The 26,940-nt window shown below is 42.6% G+C and overlaps 2 protein-coding genes across 2 annotated transcripts in view; one reads left to right on the top strand and one right to left on the bottom strand.

The window, feature by feature from the left end:
* coro7 (coronin 7) overlaps positions 1-26,940 on the top strand; it is a 111,794-nt gene that overhangs the window by 56,132 nt on the left and 28,722 nt on the right. The gene's annotated exons all lie outside the window — the stretch shown is intronic.
* On the bottom strand, positions 168-26,062 carry vasnb (vasorin b). The gene is made up of 3 exons (XM_039825273.1): positions 25,819-26,062; positions 18,644-18,705; positions 168-4,282 (listed from the first exon to the last, which is right to left on the bottom strand). The coding sequence occupies exon 3, from the start codon at positions 4,273-4,275 to the stop codon at positions 2,194-2,196; it is 2,082 nt and encodes a 693-aa protein (XP_039681207.1). The 5' UTR covers positions 4,276-4,282; positions 18,644-18,705; positions 25,819-26,062; the 3' UTR covers positions 168-2,193.

Below are 26,940 nucleotides of genomic sequence, written 5' to 3'. Positions count from 1 at the left end.
TGATCTCTCCCCTCACCCTGTTGAGTGATGGCTTAAAAGGGAAGGGAAGTTAATAACAAACATGCCCCCCCCCCCACCCCCCCCCTTTGCCTTTCAGTCTAATCCTTCCTCTTAGAAGCAAAAAGTGGAAACTACAAAAAAGACAACTCGTCCGTTTCATTTTTGGATATTCATTTAATGATAACATCACTTTTTTTCACAAATAATGTTTACAGAATTAAAAAAAACAATGAATGACAACAAAGAGCTTCCCAAAATAAACAGGGAAAAATTAACAATCACATCGAAAATACTTTTGGCTATCTTCAATGTATTCTATTTTACAGACAATAATTCCAGTTAAATTGCTTGATTGTTTGTTTGGGTTCTCGAGGCATCTTGTCAGCAGGGAACTGTTAATTGTGTGCTGGGAATACTGTAGGTAGGTAACATTACAGACATTCACATTTGTGTCTTTGGTGTGTTTGCCTAAAGGTAGTGTTGTTTGGGACTTAATGTACTCCATGCAGCCAGATAGAGGGAGTTACTGATAGTAGCTTGATGTCTGCAGGTCTTTGCACAAGACAGAACACATACTTGCATTATAACTGAAGTTGACAGAGCTACAGTACACACACACACACACACACACACACACACACACACATAACACACATAACACACACACACACACACACACACACACACACACACACACACACACACACACACACACACACACACACACACACACACACACACACACACACACACACACACACAAATGGCTACTTTGAGTCCTTCTTTGCCCTAAATTCACAGATTTGGATCTCATCACGTTGTCCAACAAAACAATATAAACACTATCGAGTGTGCTTCTCTTGTGCATCTGGCTTTACCATAGTCTGGTTAGGTGCAAGTGAGCAAAACTGGGACCCTTCATGCCAAGGAGAAATTGTGCACAACATTACGCCAAGCAGGCTATTTTTACTCAAGGGAAACACAATACACAACCACTATTTGCTTTGCTTGTTGTGGGCCTGGCCAAGTAGTATGTTGTATGTGAATTGTAGTTGAGGGATAAAATTGAGTTTCCCTTCCAGGGAATATAAATAATAAATAATGTCTCTGAAGTCCTCTTTTGCTTTAGTATAGTCATGTGTGTGCTTACTGTAATTAAGTCAAGCTCTACACTGGTTGAAACTCAGTGCAGCACTGAAACAGAAGTGGTTCAGTCAACTGTTTCTCTCTGTACAGTACCTTTTTGTAATCCTGCTTACCTTCTTCCTTTGTGATGGCAAAGCAGGCTGAGGGCTTCAGTAGGAGAAGGGGGATTTAGTCTTGAGCCTGTCCAGACTCACATCTACTTAGACTGTCTGACATTCTGGGGGCAAAGCCCTTTGATTGACTTTGCTGGTACCAAACGAATTTTAATCTTCAAAGATTTTAATCTGCTGTTTTGTCTGTTAGTCACAAGAGGTGGGGGTGGAGGGTATAAAGGGCTGTTAACAGTCACAATGTTGCACAATACAAATTAACATAAAGACACAGGTATAAAAAAAAAAGAAAAAAAAACATACAAAAAAAGTGTTTTTAGAGCCAAATAAAGCAATACAAGCATGAAGCGTTTTTCTCTGCACAACTTCATTTGGTGTCTTAAAGGTCATTCACGGCAAGCACTGATCCCTTTTGGGGTAGTACTGAGGAGTTACAACATGCAGCAAAAACAATTGCTGATAGTGTTTAGTTGGGCTGTTGTGATGGGGAAAGGGCAGCACAACCCATTTCAGTGCACTCTCCTTTATGAACAGATAAAGGAGGGCTTGAGGTCCGTATGTCCCTTAGCCCTAGGTTTCAGCCAATGACAACACACCATCAGTCCCAGCATCGACTCATGTGAGCTGAGAGGTTGCCATTCCAGCAATGTGAATGAAGAAATATTATTGAAGCAGGATACAGCATGTAAATGGAGTAGAGGCACTTTCAATGCTTTTTAAAGTCCAGGCCCATGTTTTTGAACTTGTTTAATGTCTACTTCGACAACCAAGGGGCCTTTAGTTAAATATATGTCCAGTTTCTCCTTCGCTTGTTGGCTGGTTGATACTGTGTCCTCCACTTTCACAACAGCATTTGCTGTTGTGCTGCTCTTTCAACAGTGGGGAAAACAGAGCTGAATAGTTAAAATCCTCATTTGGGTCTGTGTAATCAAAGGTGTCAAAAGTAGGAAGGCTTGTGTGAAGTCATATTGTTATTTGATGTACAGTGATCCTGTAGTAGCAACACCTCATATTCCAGATTGCCATTCTGAACAACAGGTTCAGGGACCATAAGTTGTGGCTGTTTTTGAGGCAGTGCCCCATTGTCCATATCAGCCTTCACTCCATCCAACTCTAGCTGGGAGGGCTCACAGTCTAGGTCCAGGTGGCCATTGGCCCTCTTCCTGCGAAGATAGCATACCACTCCCACTGCTATTGCTATCAGTACCAGCAGTAGCAAAATGGCAATTGCAGGTACCAGCATCGTGGTCAGCCTCTGGTTGTCAAATTGTGCATCATGGCCCCTGACGCTTTCAGCAGCCGTATGGGCCTCAGTACAGACCCTGTCTGTGCCACTAGGGGCACCTAGTGGACTGGCACACACAGTGTAGGTGGAGTTGGGCTTCAGACCTCTGAGTCTGTACTCTGGGAAGGATGATGGCAGGCTGAGTTGAATCGGCCTGCGGTCTGGCCCAGAGAGATTGCGGTAGGTCAGGCGGATTCCACGGATGTAAGGCCGCATTTCAATGTAGCGGTGGAGGTCCAGCAGGACTGAGGTTGTGGTTGCTTGATGTGAGCTGATGTCTGGTGCATCTACACTGACCGTTGCCATGGGGATGTCAGCTTCAGGTGGTGAAGGTGGGTGATGGTTTTGGACTTCACAATACATGCCAGAGGTGCCATGTGGACAGGTACATTCTACCTGACCATGCTGGTCCAAACGACAAGTACCCCCATTCACACAGGTGTTAGGGGGACAGAAATGCTGCTCCCCATCTGGGTCCATGCTGCTGCTACTGGGGGATGCGGGGACAGGGGGTAGGGGAAATGTATTCTCTTTGTTAGTGGGGTCGTCACTGGCCCTGGGGACTGGAATAGCTCTAGTAGTACTCGGGAGGGTGGTGACAGGAACAGGCAGGGTAGTAGTAGTTTTGACAGTACTAGTGGTGACTGTAGTTGTAGTAGGACAGCCAAAATCCCTGTGCTCCAGTCTTTCCATTACCTTTCCAGCATTGATAGGTGGGAAATGGCAGCGGGTCTCCTCTGTTCTCTCCAGGGTGATGCTCTGGGCTCTCAGCCATCTTGGGAACCATGCTAATGTACAGAGACAGTTGAATGGGTTCTCTGCTACTGTGAGCTTTCTGAGGTGGGGTAAGAGCTGGGAAAACTCTTCAGGGAGGCCCTGCAAACTGAGGCTACTAATGTCCAACTCCTGCAGCTCTCCAAGGTTCTGCAGGTCCTGAACCTTAAGAGGACCCATCGGGTTTCCAGCCAGGCTGAGGTGAATCAGCCCCTGGGTCTCCATTAGCGCTGAGGGGAAAGACTCGAGTTGGTTTCCTGAGATGTCCAGTTCATGGAGGTTCTTTAGACTACCCATAAGCTCCTTATTCAGGTTGGAGAGCCCCACACCACCCAATTTGAGCGACTCCAGGTTTGGGGTCTGGAGGTCTGAAGGACCCAAGGTGGGTAAGACATTAAAGCGAAGGTCCAGCAGCAGTAGTCGGGGCATTGAGAGAGCAGGCAGGGATGTCAACTGGTTGCCCTGCAGTTTGAGTTCCAGCAAGTGCTCTAAGCCATTAAAGGCTGCAGGGTGGATGGTCTCGATATGATTACTATACAAATAAAGGCGCTCAAGCAGTGCCATACCCTGGAAGCATTCCTCTGAAATGTGGGTGATCTGGTTGGATGACAAGTCCAGGTTTCTCAAAGAGGTCAAAGGTTCAAACACCCTATCAATAAGTTCTGTCAATTTGTTTTGACTGAGGTCCAGCATCTCCAGGTTCTCCAGACCATCAAAGTCCTCAGTTGTCAAGCCCTCAATGCCGTTGGCAAAGAGGTAGAGACTTTTTGTGGATGGGGGCACTCCCTTGGGGATAGTAGAGGAGCGTCTCAGGAAACATAAGATGGATTCTGGCGTGGAACAGGCGCAGTCCTCTGGGCACTCGCTGGACAAGGTGCCATAAGGAAGGATGAGGAAGAGTAGAAAGGGCATCAGCGGAGTGAGAAAGACCTTCATGGTGGAGACTCTTTGTCTCTCCATGCTCAGCCTGAAACAAAAGAACATATAAACTGTCAATGAACTGCATAATCATTCAGAGAAATATACAGTAAATGCTGATTGTAAACAGGATACAACGCACAATATTGCAAGGGTCATGTTTGAGTTTAGAAGCATCCAGCTGTTGCACCAAGAAATCTGGGACAGATATAGCAAAATTTTGAAATTCTTTAAGAAAGCATATTTTCTCCCTATATCGTCTAGTTTTTAAACCAGCCTCGGTCAGCTATTGATTCACTGTGTGGGTCTATAATATGTTTCAAAGGGTGAGATTACTATCAAAGGTTTAACTATGCATAGCCAGTGATCAAAGGCAGTCTTTTGTCACAAGGTCTCTCAAACAATAGGACCGTAGCCGTGACCTCAGGCTAACTTAAGGGAAAAGTTGACATAGTGGCGTCTTGCCATGCTTTTCTGGCTAAGGAGTGCCACATTCTTCCTGCAATGATCTGTGTAATAGAGAGTATTGCAGGATGCCAACACATTTGTTTCCCTCTAATGATCCTACAGATGGCTATGTGTGCATGTGTGTGTGCACGAGCACATACACAGCCATATATACAGTATATATATATGATAATATGTGTGCTGGTGTTTGTAAATCAAAGGGTTTATATTTGTAAGCTGCCCACCCACTGCTATTTACTGTACTGCATTTACTGTGGTTGTACTGGGGTCACAGTTAACCATTCTCCCTATGTTTATGACAGACTTCATAGCCTATGAAACACGCAGACACAGCAGCAATGAACAAATCTAACTTGTTTTGTTTCTGAGAAGATGTATCAAAGTGAAAACATGGAGTGGCTTTGAATGTTTTTCTGTCCCTCCAGAGACACTGAAACAGTGAAAAGCTTCACACATTGCCTCTCAGTGATTCACCATAAACACTGCTCTGGTATCTCCAGTTTCATATAACCATACCATGTCAGCTTTGTTTGGCTGCATGTCTGCCATGCTGCACGTGGCCATGCATCTGTGGATGATTTACTTTGTGGCATTCTAAACTTGGAGAGGAGCTTCACTGATAGCCCAGAGCTGCTTCCCTGACCGTAGTAATATAAATAACACACGCTTTCTATGTTGTCATTATGCAGACTTGACGACCAGTGCTGATTGCCAGAGAATTGTCTGTAATACTGGGTGAAATATACACTATGTAGACTAACAAGAGTACTGGATCATCCGAAAGATACATATGTTACTGTGATTTAAGCCCATTTCACCTGAGCCCCGGTAGAGCGTCAACACAGTATTTGAAAGGGCTGAAAAGGAGGGAAGGGATGATGAAAGTAGAAAGGAATGAGGGGAGATAAAGAAGAAACTAGTTGCCGACAAGAGTCTGTGTGGCAGTTTATCATCCTCTGCTATCGAGTGAGACGGCCTTGGGGGGGAAGAGGCAACATCTCTATCTGTTAACCATTTATCTTCTTTAGACAGCTTTTTGTCTTTTTTTAGTCTACAGGGAGTCAATAGAAAGCACTTCTTTGTCCATAATCCTTAACCAGAGGCACCCTGGCCTGATTTGCTTAAAAACACTCAATATTCCCCTGGTGTCCAGCAATTATTTTAGTTCTTGTCATGATTTAAGTTAATTGATTGGGAGTGAGGGTAGCGAATGGTTTAATAATTCAAAACCTTTCTGAACATTAATGATGCCCTGCCCACAAGCACTGTATGTTCGTCAACTTGAATGCTTCGAGGGAGCTTACTTCAGGGCCTTAAATGGTGCAGTTGTTGATGTCTTCACTGCACAAATACCTGAATGAGAAGCCAAGTATGTGTGACTTAGTTTTATACAGATGGAGCACATACTGTGAGAACATTCTGTTCTTACACTGCTTTATTTAGGGTTGGGGCCCACCGCACAAGAAATTGCCTTTTTTCTCATTTCCTTTTTCTATCTTAGAACAATGTTCGTTTCCTCTACAGTTTTATATATATATATAATTATATTGCATAGCTCATATATTAGATATCTATTAGACATACAAATACACAAACATTGTATCAGGCTCTAGAAGCATGAAACGGCTGAAACTGCTTTGTCTGTCCTCTGTTAATAATATTTTTTTATTACTTAATCTAAGTGTATGTTACAGGAGCATCAGTGCTGCTGCCAACTTAAATAATGTATCCTTTTTAAAATCCATTCACTGCTCTTTCCTTTCACGTTAAATGAAACATTTTCTTTCCAAAAAAATCACTGCCTTGAATGGCAGAACTTGGAGAGGAGATCAAGGGTTTTAAGGGGGTGCATCAGAGATGCGGAGGAAGGGTATCATCTCATCACACCACAGCTATGGCATTTATTTTCAATCTCTTTCAGCATACTTTTCTTTTCGCTCCTCCCTTGAAATCGCAACTGCCTTGGAAAGATTCCCTGATGTCTTATTTTTCCTTCTCCAGTGTATAAACTAAAAGTTATCATGGCATTCGCCTGAAAACCACTGCCAACATCTTACTCTTATTATTCAGATAACTCTTCTAGACAGGGCAGAAATGTTATTCTGTGCAGCTAGACGTCAATAACATGACCCTACTCCAACCTCAAGGCTTGATTGAACAAAGCAGTTAACTAGTTTTCAGAGTCAGCACCTGCTAACTGCACAGAAAAAAAACACCTGAACTTTGGCAGCCATGCAGAAAGGTTGGACCCGCTTAGTTTTGCAACTGTTTATGGAAAATCTTGTCTGGAAAGTAACGAAACCTCTGATGGCGACAGTTTGCTGTCGGCTACAGTTGAATGGGCAGCAGAGGTGAAGGGTTGCAGTTAACCCATCATTTACACACCGCGCTTGGGGGAATTCACTTTAACAGGTGAGTAAATACATGTATACAGATTTTCTGGGTCATGCCTCAGTGGCTGGGGAGAAGTCCAAAGTAAGAACATTTGATGTGCTCCTGTTGAAAATGAAACATTTAATTGTATTAATCAATAATAACTAGATTCATAAGTTCATAGGATTGCCAAAACCTTTAAAAAAATAGTCACAGAGAAAAAGGCAGGTTTCATTACAGGGCTCAGAAATGATCATGATGAGAGAAATTGAGGCTGCTGTGCTGCGTATGTGTACAGAACAAGGGAATACAAAAGGATTTGGGAAGATAAACAGGAGATGAAGGGGTTAGGGAGAATCAAGCAGCAGCTGGAGCGTATGCAGATGGTCTTAGGTTTTCATATCATCACTGTGTGTGGGGTGCAGCATTACAGTTTTAGGATACTGTGTGTGTGTGTGTGTGTGTGTGTGTGTGTGTGTGTGTGTGTGTGTGTGTGTGTGTGTGTGTGTGTGTGTGTGTGTGTGTGTGTGTGTGTGTGTGTGTGTGTGTGTGTGTGTGTACACTCTCTTTGACACACACACACACACACACACACACTTTATGTGGTGCCTGTTCAGAACAAACGCTGCATGCACGACACGTTACTGTTCATCTGAGAGAAGTATCATACATGTATTTGTCTGAATTCCTTCCGGAGATAGAGAAACTTTGGTACATTATATCGGGGCCAGAGACAGCTATAAGAGTCCGGTGCCAGAACATACACAACATCAAGGCAGCCATGAGAGGAGAGCAAGATAAAACTAAGAATATTTTTCTTAGAAACTCAACGTGGTGATTCTAATGTAGCTCCCGGGGGCAGAATGTTTATTTGAGTGTGCCTCATTCCAAACTGGGCCAGGCACATCTGATAACCCAGTGGAGGAGAAACTGTGTTGGATGTGGATGAGGAAGGGTTTAGTCAGTAAATTCTGCCAGATCACAGATAAATTGGAGCTTGGCTCGGTTGGATTCTCCTGTTTTCCTTCTTTCTGGATACGAGTGACATATGCAGGTCTTATTAGTGGGTAAGATAAGGCGCAATTGTGGCGTCACAACAGTATGGATCCACATACTGTGTGCTGTGTGTCTTTAACTTAAGTGTTTTGAAGCGAGTGCAGGTGGATGGTCCGAGAGAGATAGTAGAAAGACAGGCTTGTCATCCCCCTCAAGGAGGAATGCCCCCTTCTTGCCTTCCTCCTCATCCCTTGAGTTGTAATTTCCTTTTTTCTCCCCTGCGCGCTTGTTGAGACATTCCTGAGACAGGCAGCAGCTGAGCTTGAAAAAGTGAGCTTGTCTGTCTCACTTGCTTGGCATTTTAAGATTAACAGGGAGTCTTTTGGGGTTTATAAGCGCTAGATTGGATGAATTATGATGCTGCTTATATGAATTCAAACATCTTTATCGATATTTTATACAACAATTGTTTTTTCATGTGTTTTGTCTTAATGCTTGAGTCTAGGTTTGTAGGTTGTATTAGAATAAAACGTGTTGGCTGATGAGTATGTGGAATCACCCGAGGGGCAGAAACGGTAAGGAGAAAATACTGAGAAGCATGGGAACGTCCTTGCGCAACACTAAGTGAAATACATGGTCAGTCCTTTTTTTTTTTTTTTTAAAAAAGAAAAATTAAAGAGGCAATAAGAAGGGGCAAAAGGAAGAAAAGCATTTTCTCTCTCCCTCGGCTCACTTCTTTTCGCCTTTTTTTCTGTCTGAGATGAGTAGGAAAAGAAAAGAAAAGCAGGGGAACAGCAGAGACAAAAGCAGGTTTCTGTCAGTAGGGGCACCAGGGTGGAGAGGTGGAAAAGGCCTGGCTTTGGGAGGGTGAAGTGGGCTTCAGCAATTAAATCCCAGCAGGCCAAGCGTCAAGAGCCCTTATCTTCAGTGCTAAAGGCCAACACTAAGGGGCAATGAAGGGTACAACAGGGAGAAGAAAATTGCGTTGTGTGTGTGGGTGTGGAGGAGCCGCAGCTCTCTGTGCACTGGCGTAATTCACCAGGCCGGGCCAGAGACTACAGGGAGGCACTACGTACGCCAAGTCACAGTAAGGGGATAAGGCTGCACACTACAGAGTGCATACTCCCATTAAAGAGACTTCTCTTCTGGGACTTTATCTATTAAACCATGACCCTATAAGAAGACAAAGGATCACTCCTCCTAACACAGACTCCCATGTTCTTATGCCTTTCTACTGCCAGTAACATCCTTGCCACAGCTAGACCCTGTTATCTCCAATCAAGTGGGGGTTATCCGTCAACATGACAAAGGGGTCAAGAGAGAATTGGGGCAGAAAAACGAGTTGTCGAGTTCATCGGAAGATGAAAAGATAACTAAAGAAGTAGCGCAGGAGAGAAAGCTTGTGCAGAAACACGTAACACAACTATGAGTTTGAAAATGTCAGCTATGTTAATGGAAGTCTGTTGGTATGCATGTAATGCTGTGAAGTATTTGTTTAAGGTATGTGCTAATGCATCTCTATTGTAGTGCTTCATCGCTGTTGTCGAAAATAATGTAAGCAAATATGCAAAGTATGGATTAGAAAGGAAGGCATGTTTAGAGGCGGAAACATGTTGGCGTCATCCTCGTCCAAGGTTTTCCATTTTGGGGCGCAAAGGGTGTTTTGGCAGCATACTAGGAAAGCAGATTGATTTTCCTTTTATTTATACTGAAAATAAATCTGATCAAGCAAAAGCTAATGGCTGTTTGTCTTTTGTCCTGTCAAGGTAAACTGCATCTGTCTATTTTAGAGCTCAAATACCGTATATCTAAGATGCTCACATTTGTGAATAGACCCAACAGATTAGGTGTCCACACATCAAGGCTTAGCTGCATACACTTTAGTAATAGCCTTTTTTTAAAGACAATAAAAAAAATATGCTCTACTAAGATCAGAATTACAAACAGAGGAGAGGAGGATGTGGAATGAAAGAAGGATGATAGTTAGGTCTGTCACTGGCAATACTCATCTTGAAGCCACAATATCATTGCTATGCTTTGTAGTGGTATAAGGGGGGATTAGGGGACATAAGAGAATATACTTACAATGTGCTACACAAACAAAGGTTTCCAACTGATTTCATCCTGACCACAAGAAAATATCCTGTAATAGTCACATCCATCGTGCATCAGCTGTGCCATTGCTGATTGACGTCTAAAGGTTGTAGTTTTAAATAACAACAAACAGCCACTTAACAGGCAGGTTCCTGTTGGGCTGCCTCCTAGTTATAGACTAGTTTTCTTATGCCTTCCTTCATTCTATGCTGTTTGCCCCATACATTCTGCACATCTAAATGAGTTGTAAAACAGCTTATCATCGGTGTGAAAAGCGAACCTTTTCATCTCAGAATTTATGCTTTTGACCAGGCCTGCTTATAAGGACAGTGTGAAGCCCTACCATTAGCGCCTGCACCTGGAGGACTTGAAAGAGAGCATAATATACAGTCCAGGGGTGAATGGGAGGGTAGTGAAATAGTAAAACTCTCAAAAACAGTGTATATATCCTATATGTCCTATAGCTGCACTAGGAGGGATAAGGGGCAACTCTGTGCTTGTTTTTTTGATCCAAGTCAGTAGTTAGAATTTGTGTTTCCATTTGTGCTAACAAACTGTTTGATTGGAAAATATTAACACAAAAGAGAGAAGAAAAAAAAACTAGAGCCAAACAGTCATTCCTCTGCTTAGTTCATCTGGTCAGATAGCATCAGTCTAAACGACAACAAAGCCTGTGAGGCAGAGAGCGACTCCTTGAGGTCAGAGGCCAAGCTCAGATTAATGTTTCCACTGCTGCTCAGTATTCTGTGCCCTCAGACAACACAGATAACGGGCCCTGTTTGACACAGGCATACACCCAGCTCTGGTTACACACGAGTACACCTGAAGCTTTCTGGTCTCCATCTCCACAAACAGTTGCTTTCTTCACTCCTCCAGGGCAACATGAAACCCAAAACCTTTGGAGTGTGTCTGAGTAAATGATGCGACCTGCGCCAAAAGCTCCAGCCTTAGCCGGCTGCACACTCTTGCCTCTGAGCAGAGAGCAGGCGAGAGGGAAACGGAAGCAGGCTGTCATGGGCAGCTGGGCAGCCAGACTAGACCAGAACTGGGACGCTGCAACAGCAAGTCTGCCCTTTCGCTCTGCCTCCTCTGAGCTTTTAAGCAAAGGGGTCAGGCACTGTGAGTTCTAAAAGGAAATGTGGACCATTTCCTTTTGTTTTATTGCCGAAGGATATTACGGCTGTAGTAGATGCTAGACTTGATTTAGTTTTTATAAAGGCACACGTTATGGGAGACCCAGGATGCACTAGCTGATGTAGACTCTTTTCTTCTCCCCTTCTCTCTCTATCAGTTTACACACAGTGTCCTCTTGTTTTGCCCAGTGAGCGATGTCTCAACACTGACACACGTCTTTTATCAGTGCGCCCTGCCCTGTGACCTCTCGGGACAGTCATTTAGGTCACATCGCATCTGTCTGAGATCTTCACCACAGGACTCTCACATTACACAAGGCACAAAGCATTTCTAGTGCACCACTGACAACATGGGCCCTCCTCTGTTTTCTTATTTCTCTGTGGTTTTTGCACCAACAGCTTTTGTCAATCTTGTGCCTCCTTTATGCTGTGTCTGTCTTTGACCTGGCTTGAATCAGTCACAGCCGAGTGGCACAGAGACACAAACAACACCTTTTTGCCTAACTTACTCTGCCTCTTACTCCCGCTTGCTCTCTGTTTATCTTCATTCTCTATCTCTCTTATCTTCAATTGTATTTATTGCCAAGTAAGTAACACTTACAAGGAATTCTCAAACACAGCAGCAAACCACACCACTGCAGAAGTCACAATCTGACGAGTCCCAAATGACCACATCACCAGGAAGCGGTAAATATGACTTCCTAGTGTCACAAAGCTGGACTTTCTCCAGGCCTTGGCTTGTGCCTTCATATCCTGTGCACACCTCCTCCCAGAATCAAAACTTCATTGTACTGTCTGGCTCACTGACCCTGGGAGCAGTGATGTCTAGAGCTTTGTCCTCCTGATAGGGACACTCAAAGCGAACTGGTCTCAGGCAACAAGGGACATCTCAAAAAGACTCCTTTTAACAAAGGTGTATAAAGTACTAGAGACCCATACTTGAGTAAAAGTACAAGTGGTCTATCAAAAAAGTGACTTGAGTAGAAGTTGAAGTGCTCTTTAAGCACCCCACTTAAGTGGAAGTACTAAAGTATTCAAGATTGTTTGTACTTAAGTATTGCAAGTAGTTTATTTTAAAATGTACTACTCAAGTACTTAAAGTAAAAGTACAAGTATTGTGTTATGTAGTTATTAAAGAAAGCAGTCAAAAGTTTGAATATGATATTGTTGAGTTGAACTTTTTACTTGGTATTAAGGCAGTCACAAGCTGTACATTGCCGGATATGAAGGAAGTTTCTGAAATAAACCCGAAAAGGTCCATTAATGTCACAGCTGTTATAACTACTATTATCTGATATAACAGTGGGTTATTAATCACTTATTAACAAATACTGAAATAAAATGTGTGATGTAGTGGAAAGTTAGCAAGCTAGCAAAATACAGATAAACTAGCAGCTTCACATCACAGGGTGAAACAGTTAACATTCAGGACTCACTGCAGACTGAAACAACTCAGGAATAGCTTAATAAAGAGTACAAACTTACATTGTCTCTGACTTCTGAACAGGCGATCGCCGTAATGAAAAGAAACTATTTCTTACGTATAATTACCATACGTAACTAACTAACTACACACACTGTGATGTACACATTCTCTGAAGTTCAAAAGGAGGAAACACACCTGAACGAATATGTAATGAAGTAAAAATGAAATGTAGTCAATATAAAGTACGAAAAATATGTACTCGAGTAATGGAGTGGAAGGTTAAAAAAAAAAAAAGGGGGGGGTGTTTTTTTGTTTGTGTGGGGGGGGTGGGGGGGGGGGGGGGGGGGGGTGTGTGTGTGTGTGTGTGTGTGTGTGTGTGTGTGTGTGTGTGTGTGGTGGGGGGGTGTGGTGGTTGGCTGGATGGACCAGTTTTATCAGTCAGCCAGACACAACTCCGGCGTGATGTGCACACTCTGCCTACCTCTGACATTCTTTCCAGCTCCAACTGCAGTGCTAGTTTGTCACCTGGCCACCTAATCTTTATCTACCTGATGTGAAATACAGAATGTTTATTTTTTTGAAGCTTGGAAATGTGCACCTTTTTATATCACTGATTAAAAAAAGAAGGTGGGAGTATTTGTTTGTCAGGACGTCTTTGGACAGCATTCTTAAACTATCTTTGTTATTCCGGTTGTGTAAAAGATCAAGGGACGGACCACGCTGGATGTTGCGGTTTCTTTCCTTTGTCCTTTGTTGCAACAGCGCTGTGTAAGAGTTCTAAATCAGAGGGTGTGTATGAGTCAGACGGCAGGCAGGCTGGCAGGCAGACTGACTGTCGGACCGGCTGACTGGCAGGCTGACTATCCTTGTTAGACAACAGTGTCGCACGTACTCGCTGAGGAAACGTTCGCATATTGTCCGTCAGCTCGTCTGTCTGTGCGTATCATCTTTCCACTTGAACATACTGTTGACACTTGTCTGAGTATCTCCTCTGGCTTCCAGGAAGTTAAATAGGTCTCAACTGATTCTATAGAATAGTTCGCCTGCATTTCTGTCAAAGCACTGACGTTTAACGTGTACAGAAGTGCCCTGGACCCCTAACATGTGCCACTCTTATTTGACACATTGTGCAACTATTTCTAAAATTACTGTCTTCACCTTGTCACCCTGTCCTACCCTTGCTCCTCTGCTCATCTATTTCCTTTCTCTCAGGTTTGTTCATGTAGCTGGCAAGGGTATGACTGGAATCTAATGAACAGCCCTGCAAGGCCTCATGGCAACTATGTAGCTGTCAAAATGTTCATTAAGCTAAGGACCTTGTTAAAGCTCAAGGCTAAAGTACTGGGTTGGTAAACAGAAACTTAGGGCAGTGCTATAGGTCTTACAGGCAAATATCAACTTATTTACCTTGTTAAACTGCAGTTCAGCACAGAAACTTGTAGACTTGGAAATACAAACTCACAGCTCATTAGCACAGTACAGTCTTTCAATTTGACTGTGCAGATATGTAAAGGTCAAGACATACACATCATTAGTTATATTTTACTCTTTCTACATCCAGCCAGGTCTCAATTTGTCAATCTCAAGAAAGAATGAAAGAAGAAGTTCATATTTGCAGCTTACAGAGCACATCGTCCTCTTACTATTATTATTATTATTATTATTTATTTATTTATTTAATTAACTGACTCATTGACAAATGAGTTTGTTGTTGACAATTACTCATGACAAGTTTGGTAGTCCATGTTGTCATGGATGGATTGAGCCATGTTCATATTCAGTTGTACATGTACTGGAAATCCGTGGAAAGTGGTACTTTCCCAATTTTTGTCTATACCACAACCTTCATTTGAAGGCAGGCATTGTACAGTGCTACCTGTTTTTCAAGCCCCCAGCCTCACACCCCCTCTGTTTTCTAAGAATTACAGTTTGTGATTTTTCTTGTCTTTCTTGCCTGCAGGCTTTTTCCTCCTAATAAACAAAACCTCAGACATGTGCCACACACGCAAGATAAATGTCAACTGGAGATCTCAAGCTGATGTCACAAAGGAATTTGTTGTGAAACTGCTGCCTGTGTTGTTACCGTGCCAGCACCGGGAGAAATTGCTGACAAACCAGCAGTCAAGCAGAACCGTTCCCCTGCCCCCATCACGCTGACATGCCTCTCCCCCGTGGCCTCGTTTGCCCTGCCTGTACCTCCTGAAGACAGTTGACTTGTTCATTACAGAACTGCTACCACAGTGTGATTTCTATAAGGTATTCAAAGTGGCTTCTCAGACACACATCTGGTTTTATTAACTGTGTCATTCACTTGTATCTTTTGCATAGCTGGGGAACGGTTATTTCCTTGTGCTTCCTGTTGAATTCTCATTTTACACTGTGAAGTAGGTCTGACACCGAAAGCCTCTCTCAATGTTGTTATCGTAAAATTTCCCAGATAAATGACAGGACCCCATCAAAGTCTTTTTAATCCCTAGTTTGATTATCACATTCACCTGCATACTCCACTGATTAAACCGGTAAGCCCTACCATCTTAGCGAGTGTCAAGACACCCGTCAGCAACAGTCTATTAAGACATCAACATTGACCCCCCCACTCTACAATTTGCCTGCAGCAGGTGCGCAGAAGATTCATCATAGTCAGAACAAACAAGGTGTGGGAGAAGAATGAGGAGGAGGGTAGTGACAGAAGTGGAGGAATAAACAAGGGAGCCCTCTGTAACCTCCTTTTCCTTTTAGTCAGTACACGGATTGCTTAAATCTGCTGAATGCAACAATCCTGCGCACTGCTTCTGCATTTCTTAGATCATCGAAATCAAGACAATATGAACTCCTTCTAATTGCCACATCTTAGCAGCATGAGCCTCTCCATGCAGATCATACATCATAAGATGTATGATCTGCATACAAAGAAATACACTAAACGAACACAAACTCCACCGCAGGCCTAATTGTGTCCCTTTATTCCACAAAGTGCTCCTCTTTAAAGAACCATATCATAGTTATATCACGTGTTAGCTCTTAAACAATAGATTATGTGTAATTTAAAAGTTTTTCTACTTTTGGTTTTAACTTTTTTTTTGCCATTGCAGACAGCCGCTGGTTTCCATTCATTTCTACACAGTATGAAAATGTATGAGCAGACAAATGTAGGGCTGCTCCCTCTTAGTCGATTAGTCGACTAATCGGTCGTTTTGGTCTTAGTCAACTTAGATTTCTTTAGTCGATTAGTCATGTTTGATGCTTTTTTTCATGCTGAATGACTTATTTCCAAGAAACATACGAGCACATCTCTGGTAAACACAAGAATTAAGGGTTGACATTTTACCTAATAGATATCACTGTGAAACATACTTTGATTACTTTCATTAAGGCAATTTTTTGTTGTATTACACGTTTTCTGAAATGTGTTTAAATATGCAAAGGAGGCATTATCTTATTCAATACATGCATCCTTTTGCATGACTCTTTGCGGAGAAACTAATCGATTAGTCGATCCAATTGAATGAGTGTTTTGAGAGAATTTCTTCAATCGAACACAGCCCTAGACAAATGAAACTTGTGTAATTCATCACACAGAAACGGTTTGGATTCATATTTGTCACATTGTTACTGTGTGGTAATGCAGGTTAAGTTCAGTTTGGTTTAAAAATACTGCACTGTATTAACTTGTAACAATGCTTTAATTTGGACAGAAATCAATGCAGACTTTGTGTTTACAAATCACGCAAGTTTCAACAGTCTTTTGGTAGGTTTTTATACTGTATGGAAATTAATGGAAAGCAATGGATGGCTGGAATGGTAGAAAAAACATTCAAATGACTAAAAACACAGCAGAAGTGTTTGTAGAATAATGAACAGTGATGTAAAGGTATATGTGATTCATACTAAAAGGGATAAAACATGCAAACCTCCACTGGTTAGGAGGGAGATCTATGCCTTCAGTGGACAGGATTTGTGTCTGTATGTCTGTGCCCTATGGGTTAGTCATATACAAAGAGCCTGAGACGACCTGTCGGACTGCCACGCACAGAAAGAGCTAGGGAATGTATGATGCTGTTATTGTAGCAGTGAATAGCAATTTGTCTATATAAAGAGCAGTTTGTTTGCTTTCACATCCATTCATATGCGTTATTGAGTAGATTCCTGAGCTGACCTGTAACACAGAACTGTGTGTGTGTGTGTGTGTGTGTGTGTGTGTGTGTGTGTGTGTGTGTGTGTGTGTGTGTGTGTGTGTGTGTGTGTGTGTGTGTGTGTGTGTGTGTGTGTGTGTGTGTGTGTGTGTGTGTGTGTGTGTGTGTGTGTGTATGTGCGCACCTATCTTGGAGCACCCTTGTTTGCTCTTCCATGTTTGCTTTTAGATTGAAATATTAACATTATTAAGCAACAATTATACACAGTTGCCATGGTGGCGGGGCGTTAATGAGCAATGGACTGAGTGGGGGAAGTTGTGTTTATGCTGTTTTTAACCTTCACGTCTGAAAGTTTAACACACAGCTACAGGTTGCATTAATGAGAAACACAGGCCAGACGTGGCTTAGATTCAGAGCCTCGACACATGCACGCGCTCATATTTGACTATATATTCAAATACATACATAAGGTGTGGCAATGATGCGTATTCAGCACACAGGAAAAGAGGCAGGTAACACACACAAACAGGATGTGCTGTAATTCATTGTAGTGTGTACCAGTTTTGTAGAAACTCCAGGATTTAGGCAAAAACCAGTGGGTATGTTGGCATTGAAAAAGCAAATCATATACAGCAAGAAAGCTGTATATGGTACACAGCAGATACGCTGTCCGCAAATTCCTTAACCTGAGAAATGTGTGCATGGCCGTAAAATCAACCGCAGAAGAAGAAGAGAAAGGTTTAGGAGCTGTAAGGCAATTAGCGAGTAGCGGTGTGCGTCCAGAGGCCCAAGGCTATGGTCTTGTCCTGTATATGTGTGTGTCTGTACAAGCCTACACAGTTCCTGTCACAGCTCATTGACAACTAGCACAACACCGACATGAGGCAGGACAGAGGGTAGGGGTCAGGAGGGATGTGTGTGTGTGTGTGTGTGTGTTAAGTAGAAAAGAAAATCCGAGCGAGAGTTTTCCTGGACCCCAGCATTAGTATTAGTATTGGTTATTATTGTTCAAACAAAGTTATGGTTATGTATCTCTTAAACATACAAAATGTGACCATTTAAAAAGTATTTGCAACAGAAACAATATTTCAAACTTTATTTTCGTAGAGAGACTACATACTGAGCAGCTCATGCCCCCTCTTCCTACTGAAGACATAAATCTTTAAAAACCAGTTATGATTATATAGTTGAAAAAATAAAAAATAAAAAAAATAATCCTAAAACGGCTGAGCTCTACATATTACACATAAAAACTGTAGATGTTTACAAGGTTACTGAGACGTCTACAAGCTACCCATTTCTGCCATAACTTCAGCAACCAGACAGGCATGATAAACTCCAAAACCTCCTTTCCTTTTCCCTCTCTCTGTATACCTACACAACCTCACTCTATTAAATGCTGTGTGTGTGCGTGTGTGCGTGCGTGTGTGCGTGCGTGTGTGCGTGCGTGCGTGCGTGCGTGTGTGCGTGTGTGTGTGTTTTAAGAGAGCTGCTCTTGTTCTCCTGCCAGTTTTGTAGAAAGGCTCAGAGTTGAGTGAATGAACCCTATTGAGGAAGCAGGGTGTTACGGTTAACACAATTCGGACCGCCAACAGTGTGTGATTTAGGTTTCTGGATGCAAATATTCAAAACGTGTTATGACGCATCATTGCTTCTGTATTCTATATACTACACTAAACAACAGTTTTAGTTTTTTTGGATTATGATGCAAACCTATTCCTGATGTTAACACTAGGTTATATTGGTAACCGGCCACATCTTATTCACAGTTTACTAATAAAACTCACCCAGTGAAGAAACTTCCTCCTCTATTCTCGCTCCACTTTTCTTGGTTAAAGGTCTTCTTTTCCTGGAAACAACACAAGAGTTGTACCTATTAGCCAAATATGTTGCATGTTTGTTCTTTCTCTCTCTCCACTTATTTGGAATCCACCCTCCCCTGTCATGCATTGTTAATGGTCCGCAAGCAAAACAGGAAGTTTTTTTCCTGTTAATTGGTTGGATTCCAGCTGTGTGCGGGAGCGTGCTGAGCGCTGGCAGGCCGTGTGGCAGCATAAGAGAAGGACAGAGTGTGAGAGGAAGAATGCAGGCCAACCACTCTCCACTCTGTCAACTCCTTGTTCTGTAGTATCAGCCCATCAGCCGTGGCCCGAGAGAGAGAGTGTGTGTGTGTGTGTGTGTGTGTGTGTGTGTGTGTGTGTGTGTGTGTGTGTGTGTGTGTGTGTGTGTGTGTGTGTGTGTGTGTGTGTGTGTGTGTGTGTGTGTGTGTGTGTGTGTGTGTGTGTGTGTGTGTTTATAGCACAGTTTCTGGTATGATCTGCAAGATTAACTATCTCACACTGTTTATGAAGATGTTGCCCCAGGAGGGCATCAAATGTAGTTTGTAGTTATGTTGACATTTCCTACAAAGTCAAACATTTGATTGAATTTAACGATTTTACTGTATTAGTATTTCAAAGCAGTTTTTACTTCACTACATTGTGTGTGTGTGTGTGTGTTTGTGTGTGTGACAAGCTAACCCTCAGTTGTTTAATTAAAGCCAAGACCAGCTTTTATTTTAGCCGGCAGGGCCCAAATTGACCACACCGTTTGTGTGTTTTTGTTGATTAGCATCTCATAATCCATGACCACAGAATGGTTTGTGCGTGTGTCCATGTGTTGGTTGCTTTGAATGAATACAGTAATAACTAGTATTGAAAGTTATTTTTGAGCGTGGTAATGGGATCATAAATATCAGTTGGTTTTGGGAAACACAAAGTGACCACTTGATAGAGGTTTTATTATTGGGAGACGTTTGGCCAAGAGCAGCTCCAACATTTCTTTCTAATTTAATTGATTTAAGGCATGGTCATAAAACCGTTTTGGAGATAATTAGGTGAGATGCACACAGTATCTCTCCCATTTCTACAGCACAGACAGACTCTTAACTATACACCTATTTATACTAAATACACAGGACTCACTATTCCAGAATGTTTCTGCTAGGCAGTGTTTCGAAGCCATATCTAGCTAAGCTCTGAGTCAAACAGTCTGTGACGGTGGTAAACAGAGGAACAAACCACCTGCTATATACATGTGTAACACCTGAAACCTCACTTCACGTTGTGTATACCATCTCTGAGTCACCCTGCGGCTCACGCTCGCGTCCACATACAGAGTGCAGTGTTTAAATCTGAAAATAATCTGTCACAGTCCGGGGCTCGGTTTGGCTCCCTGACCTGCTGCGAGGCCTTTTCTCCCCTCTGCGTCCGTGTGTTTACTTGTCTGTGGGGTGTTTTGCTATGCTGCACAGAGGCTTTTGTTTTGTTTCTTTGCATAATTTGGGGCTATTTGCATACATGTCACTAATCTGTACAGGTTAGGGGTGACTGACCATCTTCTGTGTGTAACTACTGTGTGACCCAGTTTCCTGGGGTCAGTGTGTCTCCCACTCAGACAATCCCTCCACTGCACTGTAAATATTTAGCTTTCAAAATGGAACTCGGCACTCAAAATAGATGCAAATCATCTTTACCGCTTAGCTTCATGAATGACTGTAGCACTTTTTTAAAAGAGAAAACTCTCCAACAATATCCCTGTCTTGGTATGCCGTAATAGCTGAGGCCGCCTTCTCCACATCTTTCCATGAGACATTTGGTCTTTAATTTGTGCAGACTGCACAATGCCAAATCATTGGTAGTATCTTTTAACCTGCCAGTACCTCGTGTTCTCTCTTTTCATCATTATTGGTTTACTTTCCTATTTATTCTCTTTTGAAGGAGCTATTTTTGTCATTCCCTTTTTTAGAGGACTGATGCTTTTCAGCCTTTCTGTCCACTATAATTTTCTTTCTTCCTCTGTGTTCATCTGTTAAACATAAATATCGCCTCATCCTTCTCCTACTCTTCTCCTATACTCTGTTTCTCCTTTTCTCTCTGCGTCACTCCCTTTTTCTTCCCCCATCTCCCAAAGCAGAACAGAGCTGAGCAGTCTGGCATTAATGTTGGAACCGACTTTGTAGTGGCATCATCTAAAACTGCAAACAATTTGTCCAAATTATAGCTCCAAACATCAGTCCAAACCCTAAACCTGTAGAGGACTGGTGGAATAAAAAGAGAAAAGATTCATGTTTTGCTGTAGGTGTGTTGCCTTGCTTGATATTTACTGTGCTTCTTGTATTTTGAATATGTACACCATTGACAAGCTGTGACTTGTGGCACTGTCACAACCGTTCGGCTGTTAATTGCAGCGTTGAGTGATTTAGATTGGGGCTGTTACGCAGTGGCATTCGGATGCACACATGCAGACATTTGCACGTATACATGCACTGATTTTTCTTTCTTGGGCTGCCTCTTGCTCTATCACGGTGCGGACAGCAGCAGATAACAACACTATTTGTGTCCCTTGCTAGGACAGAAATAGACATTAAGCAAAAGTGGACCAGAGAACGCAACGTCGAATGATGTAATGCGAGAGAGCGGCTCTGCGTGTACGTGCCGGCTTGTATGTACAGCGTGCCTACTGTACATGAGAATGCGTGTCTGAATGTCACCACTCTGTGACAAAGAAGGTCTCACAAAGACCTGAGTCAGTAAAACATTAATGTTGAAGTCCGAGGTTAAATATTTGACCTCTCAAAGTGTGTGTGTGTGTGTGTGTGTGTGTGTGTGTGTGTGTGTGTGTGTGTGTGTGTGTGTGTGTGTCTCTGCCCTTGCATTGCTCTTGCCCAGCAAGATCTGGTTCAAGGCTCATTTCCTAATTACAGTGCTGGCCAGAGGTAATTACAACCTTAGATTAAGAGCTGTTTCTCTTTTTTTTCTTTTTTTTTTTTTTACAGGCCCACTGAAATGCAGCAATTTGTGGTGACTTTCTGGGATGAGCATCCTCCCTCTCATTCTCCATCTGTCTCTCACTCTGCTCCTCTCCCTCAATCCTTCACAGGAGTTAGTTTAGGAATTTCGGGGATTTTTTTGGGGCTTTTTGCAGATTTTCCAACCAGAATGAGAAGGTTAAAAAAATATCAGCATTTAATGTAATGCTTGAGAGAGTAGTTTCTTTGATTCATCTGATTTAGAGATAGACAAAAAGGTAAAATCTGACAGAGAGCATGTGTGTGTCTGTGGACACAGAGGACGGCAGTTATTTGGGGTTTGCGCTCAAGCTGGGGCACTCCAAAGCCCTCAGATCCCTTCGCATGTGTGTGTATATTTATGCAAGGTTTTGAAGTGGTTCTTCTGAACGCATCATTTGGCTGCATCGGCAAGCTCTTCTTCAATTTAGTTTGGCAGGCACACAGGCTGGGGTTTGCCTCCGCGTACCGCTGGGTCAGCATTGATGTGTGAGGCTGAGGCCCTTGAAGCCGGGGGTTTTATTTAAGACGCCTCTTTGAGAGAGGGGCTCTTGGTTGTCAACCAGGGAACGCCCCCCTGCTGCGCAGCACCTGACGAGGGGCATGCTGAAGCCTTAAACGCTGACGGAGGAAAGATTTGTGATCTTGAATTCTCTCACTCACGCAGACTCCTTGCTAATTGTGATGAGCCCTCACTTTCACATGGTCATGACAAAACCTAACGCACACACGTTCACAAATTTATTCCAGCTTTCTGCCCTGTCGACTTTCCTCCCTCTGCCTGCGGTGTGAGTGCCCCACTCTACAGTAGTCCACCTCTACATCCACCTCCCCATATCCCTCCTCTCCTCCCTTCCCCAGGCCTCCTCGCCTCAGCACCTGACTTTTAACCCCTCTAATCCCTAATGTAAGATGCTTCAGGCACTGCCCCTAATTGGCATAAAACTGAGCTCCGGCGATATGAAGCACAAGTGAAAATCCTTTGCTTTCAGCCAGTTTGGAGAAAAACAGAGTGGCAACACTCCGTGTAACGAACTGTGTTGTGCTGACAAGTAAATTTACACGCATCACAAGCTCAGATGCCCAGCAGATCTTTAGTCATGTCTCAACACAAATGAAAGAACACAACTGTCAATCATCGTCAGCAGAAGATTTAGACATCAGTGCTCTTTTCACCCGAGCTCTTTGGCACAGATAATTAAATGGCAGTCTTTTATTTTGTAAAAAAAAAAAATTAAAATAAAAGTACAGGCTGACACAATGTTGGTAAGCAGATCCCGGATGGGTAGTGCGGTTTCGACATTAGTCACAGTGGTGTGAGAGCAGGCCTGCGCTTAATTGCTTAAATTGGGTTTTATGAGAACTCCTTCGCCTTAGAAATGGTTTCTGTCCGCAGAACTACATTTAAGGGCAAGAAATGTCCCATGGGGAAGGGATAATCCACCCAGTGTGCATATGTGTCTCCCTTAATGCTCACACCAGCACGCACAATTGCACATTTTATCGCCAAAGCGTGGCCATATGTTATGCAACTAATATTTTGACAAGCTTTGACTTTAATTTCCCATCACAGGTGAAGAGAGGAACTTTTACCCTGCCTCATTTCCTCCTTCTCCCTTGTTCTCTGCTCAAATCGTCCTCCATCATTTATGCCCTCAGACTTTCAGTCTCTCTCTCAGCAGTGTGAAGTGTGTCAGAGTCAACAAGCGACTGTACAAACAAAACAGGCTTCTGTGTAGAGAGTGGTGCAGAAAGCAGTGAGCTCCACATCAGAAAATGACTACACTGGCACAACCGCTCTCTTATACTGCAAGTGTTACAATCTGTGCATCATAGTAGCCTAAAAGTTCTCCACATTAGTGAACAAAAATTGGCATCCTGCGGCTGCTCTGCTGAGTCTGGTAGCCTAATATAAACCAATTACCACCATTATAGACTGTCAATGACACAGTAGCTTCTCCTATAGCATAATGACAGCCTGTGAGGAAACATATGGCGAGGAAACAAGGGTAGGAGTTAATAGCAGAGCTATTGGTGTAATTTACGCAGCCCGTTTTGCCCCGAGGAAAGATTAGGCGATTTTCCTTAGCCTGTTTGTGGGGGCTGTGTAAAAGATGGTAATCTGACTGAAAGCTGGAGGGACGGTGGTCAGAAGACTGTTCTTACATGAATTAAGCATCTCAGACAAAAAGCATATGTAGAATTTTGTAACCCAGGTTATATTATGATCACTGCTTCCCAGTTGGGTCTTGGGGCTTCTGGTTGGTTCTGGTCTTTTACATAATAATCATGGCATTTCACTGTTAACTGTTATTTTAACACAGTGAGATTACCTCTTAATTTAACAAGGACTGGTTTGATCACATTTATTTGCAGCAACAAAGGCATAATTGTAAGAAAATGTATTTAAAAAAAACTTTTTGGGACACAATAAGGCTCCTTCTTTAAAGATCCCTCTCAGAGAATCAAAGTATATATTGGCATAATATTTGGAAAGATTAGATAATATTATCTGGAGTATACATACAGATGCACTTGCAGTACTTTATAACTCTACTTTGTGCAAAAGCGATTGGTCTAAACGTGTTGAGTCATGTCACTCTATTGGATGGTAGTTTATTGGTGGAGATGGTCATTTAGAGATTTAATCTTTCAGGAATTTGACCTCATCGCTCATTGCTCTGCTGCACACATGCTGAAGGAAAGTGATGTCTCTCTAATTTCTGCTTGTATCTTTCTTCACATCTGAGCCAGTGTTTCATTAATATGTCTCTCCAATGCACTGCCTTCAGCTTAAAATCTAATGATTGATTAAATCCGGCTCTGGAACTTGTTCATACGTCAATCAAAGTAGACCATTTTATTTATTATAATAATGACTTTATGGAGTAATCTTTATAACAGTAGCAACTGTTGATAGGCATTTTTAATATGTAGGGTGGCACCAATTATGCTTGTGACTGAAACTTGGCACGAGAATGCTTTAGACGTTTTCTTGTCTTCCATCCATCATATGGTGTCACAGATTATTTAGTGTCATGAATTCCCCGAGATTTGTTTTTATTCCAATTCCTACAATTTAGCATTTACAGTGATCTTCCAAAACTGCCAGAAAAGTGTCAGAAAACGTTAAAATAACAGATGGAAGCTGTGATCCACAGTATGCTGTAATGACTTAGTGGTACCATATATCAACCTTGACAATATCACCCTCCACTTGTCTCCAGATATGATGCAGTCGAAATGTCAAGATAATCTTGTTTTAACCTCATGCTGACAAAATACTTAATGAATTGACTTTGCATTATCTGACCCCCGCGTATCATAACCCTTTCAACGCTTGCGTCCTACTGAACTTTCTGTTGTGGGACGTTCCCCAGTGTGGGTCCAAAAACAGCTTTTCCTCTGCGGTGAACACGGCTCGGTGCGGTCTAGACACTCGGCTCGGCCCCTGCATGCTGCACGGCGTCCTGCGGTCCCACACCAGCCCGTCTTATTACCGCCCCGACACGCTCGCGTTTTACGCATTTCCCAAATACTGTTTTATTGTCTGTGTTTGGTGATCTGAAGCATTAGTGGCGCCCACATCGCCAATAAAAACCTGTTGCATCCAATAAGTCACTGGAGCGATCATGTTGATTAATTTTTTTTTCTGCATTTTGCAGGGATGCTATATGCATATATATATTTTTTTTTACTATTCTTACAGTGACACGCTGTACGTTAAAAGCAGAAAAAGAACGCTTTTATAATATTGTTCAACTTACTGTTGCGCAGAACAGAAACACAGTGAGTCTCTGTTGGATTATACTGGTGAGTTTTCTTTAAGGGAGTTGTCGCACAGGACACACAAACGCAACTTAAATAAATTAACTCTGATCAGCGGTGGCTTGTAGTTAAAACATGACATAAACCTGACAAAGAGTTTGGATTTTGCACTAAAAAAATATTCAGTTAATTTAGCGAAGTTAATCTAGGCTATTAAAAATGTTCTTATACATCACCCAACCGCATTTATCAACATAACCCTGTTTACGCGTCTTTACGCACGTCTTGATCCTGTTCCAAGCGTTGGAGACCAACAAGTATGATATGTTTTTCCTTATTTTATCAGTCAAAGCAGCAATCTCTTACCCTGAACTTCGAAGAAGTAAAGTTGTGAGCGCAGCCGCGCTTGTTCCTTTATCCAAGCGGAGCAGTTCACCGATACAATCTTGTTTTTCCCGTGTGCGCGCGCCTTTACAAAAAGTTTCTGTGAACGTACTAAACTTCGAAAGAACGGTCTTCATCAAATCCTTGGAGAGATACACCGACCTCCACGTCAAGGAATGCTCGTGCTGACTGCCTGGACAAAAAGCGCTTTATTGGTGGTGAGCACAGAGGAGAGTTTAAGCGGAGGGATGGGAGGGGCGAGGCGCACCGCAGCAGAACGCACTCCTGCACACACCGGAGAACAGCGAGCAACTCACCTTGCAACTTGGCTGAGTGCTGAGGAGAGAAATTCCAGCCTCCTTTTTAGTTTGCTATATCTTAATGCCTACCTGCACGACCTGTTTTTAAGCTAGAGACATTACTGGTTTCATGTGTTACTGTTCAGAAAGGTTAGTTACATTTCATTTGTATGACTGTTTATTTATTACTACCTTGCTTTGCTTTTTGAAGTATGCATTTTAATCAGCTTCTCTGCAGGAAAAATAAGCAAGTTGAGAGGCTTCAACATTATGCTTACGGACATTTTGACAAGGCACATTTTGGGACCGGATCACACCAAATCAAACAAAACATACCTTTAAACTAAAATACATGGCGTAGTAAACATTTGTGGTTAAGTAATATGATTTAAAAAAATGCAAAGATCTATCAATTTATGAATAAATCTTTTCTGTTCACACACTTTAATTCTCCATTGACATATGAGGAACTGGCCATTGCCTCCACAGTCTACGTGCAGTGCACATTAGCACATATGGTCGCTTCATTCACAGAGCCATCTTCAAGCTTAGAAAGCTATTGAATACTTCCGAATCCAGTGACAAACTACCCGTCAGCAGCTGGCAGCCTATTTCAATGTCAGCCAGTCCCAAGAAGGTGCAGTAAGGTGATAGCTTTAAGGAACTGTGTCCCCTCCGATGTGTACTTTTAGCCACATGTCGCAGAATTAACCAGAAACCCGAAGCCTCTTGTGTACAGTGCTTTAATATTTGTATAAATTTGACCCACGTGTTCATGTCGAGCTTCTGTTCTCTCCCCATGTCA

Source organism: Perca fluviatilis, chromosome 15 (assembly GCF_010015445.1).
Source record: "Perca fluviatilis chromosome 15, GENO_Pfluv_1.0, whole genome shotgun sequence".
Taxonomy (NCBI): Eukaryota; Metazoa; Chordata; class Actinopteri; order Perciformes; family Percidae; genus Perca; species Perca fluviatilis.
The sequence above is the reverse complement of the archived record's forward strand: the minus strand, read 5'-3'. Positions and strand labels throughout refer to the sequence as shown.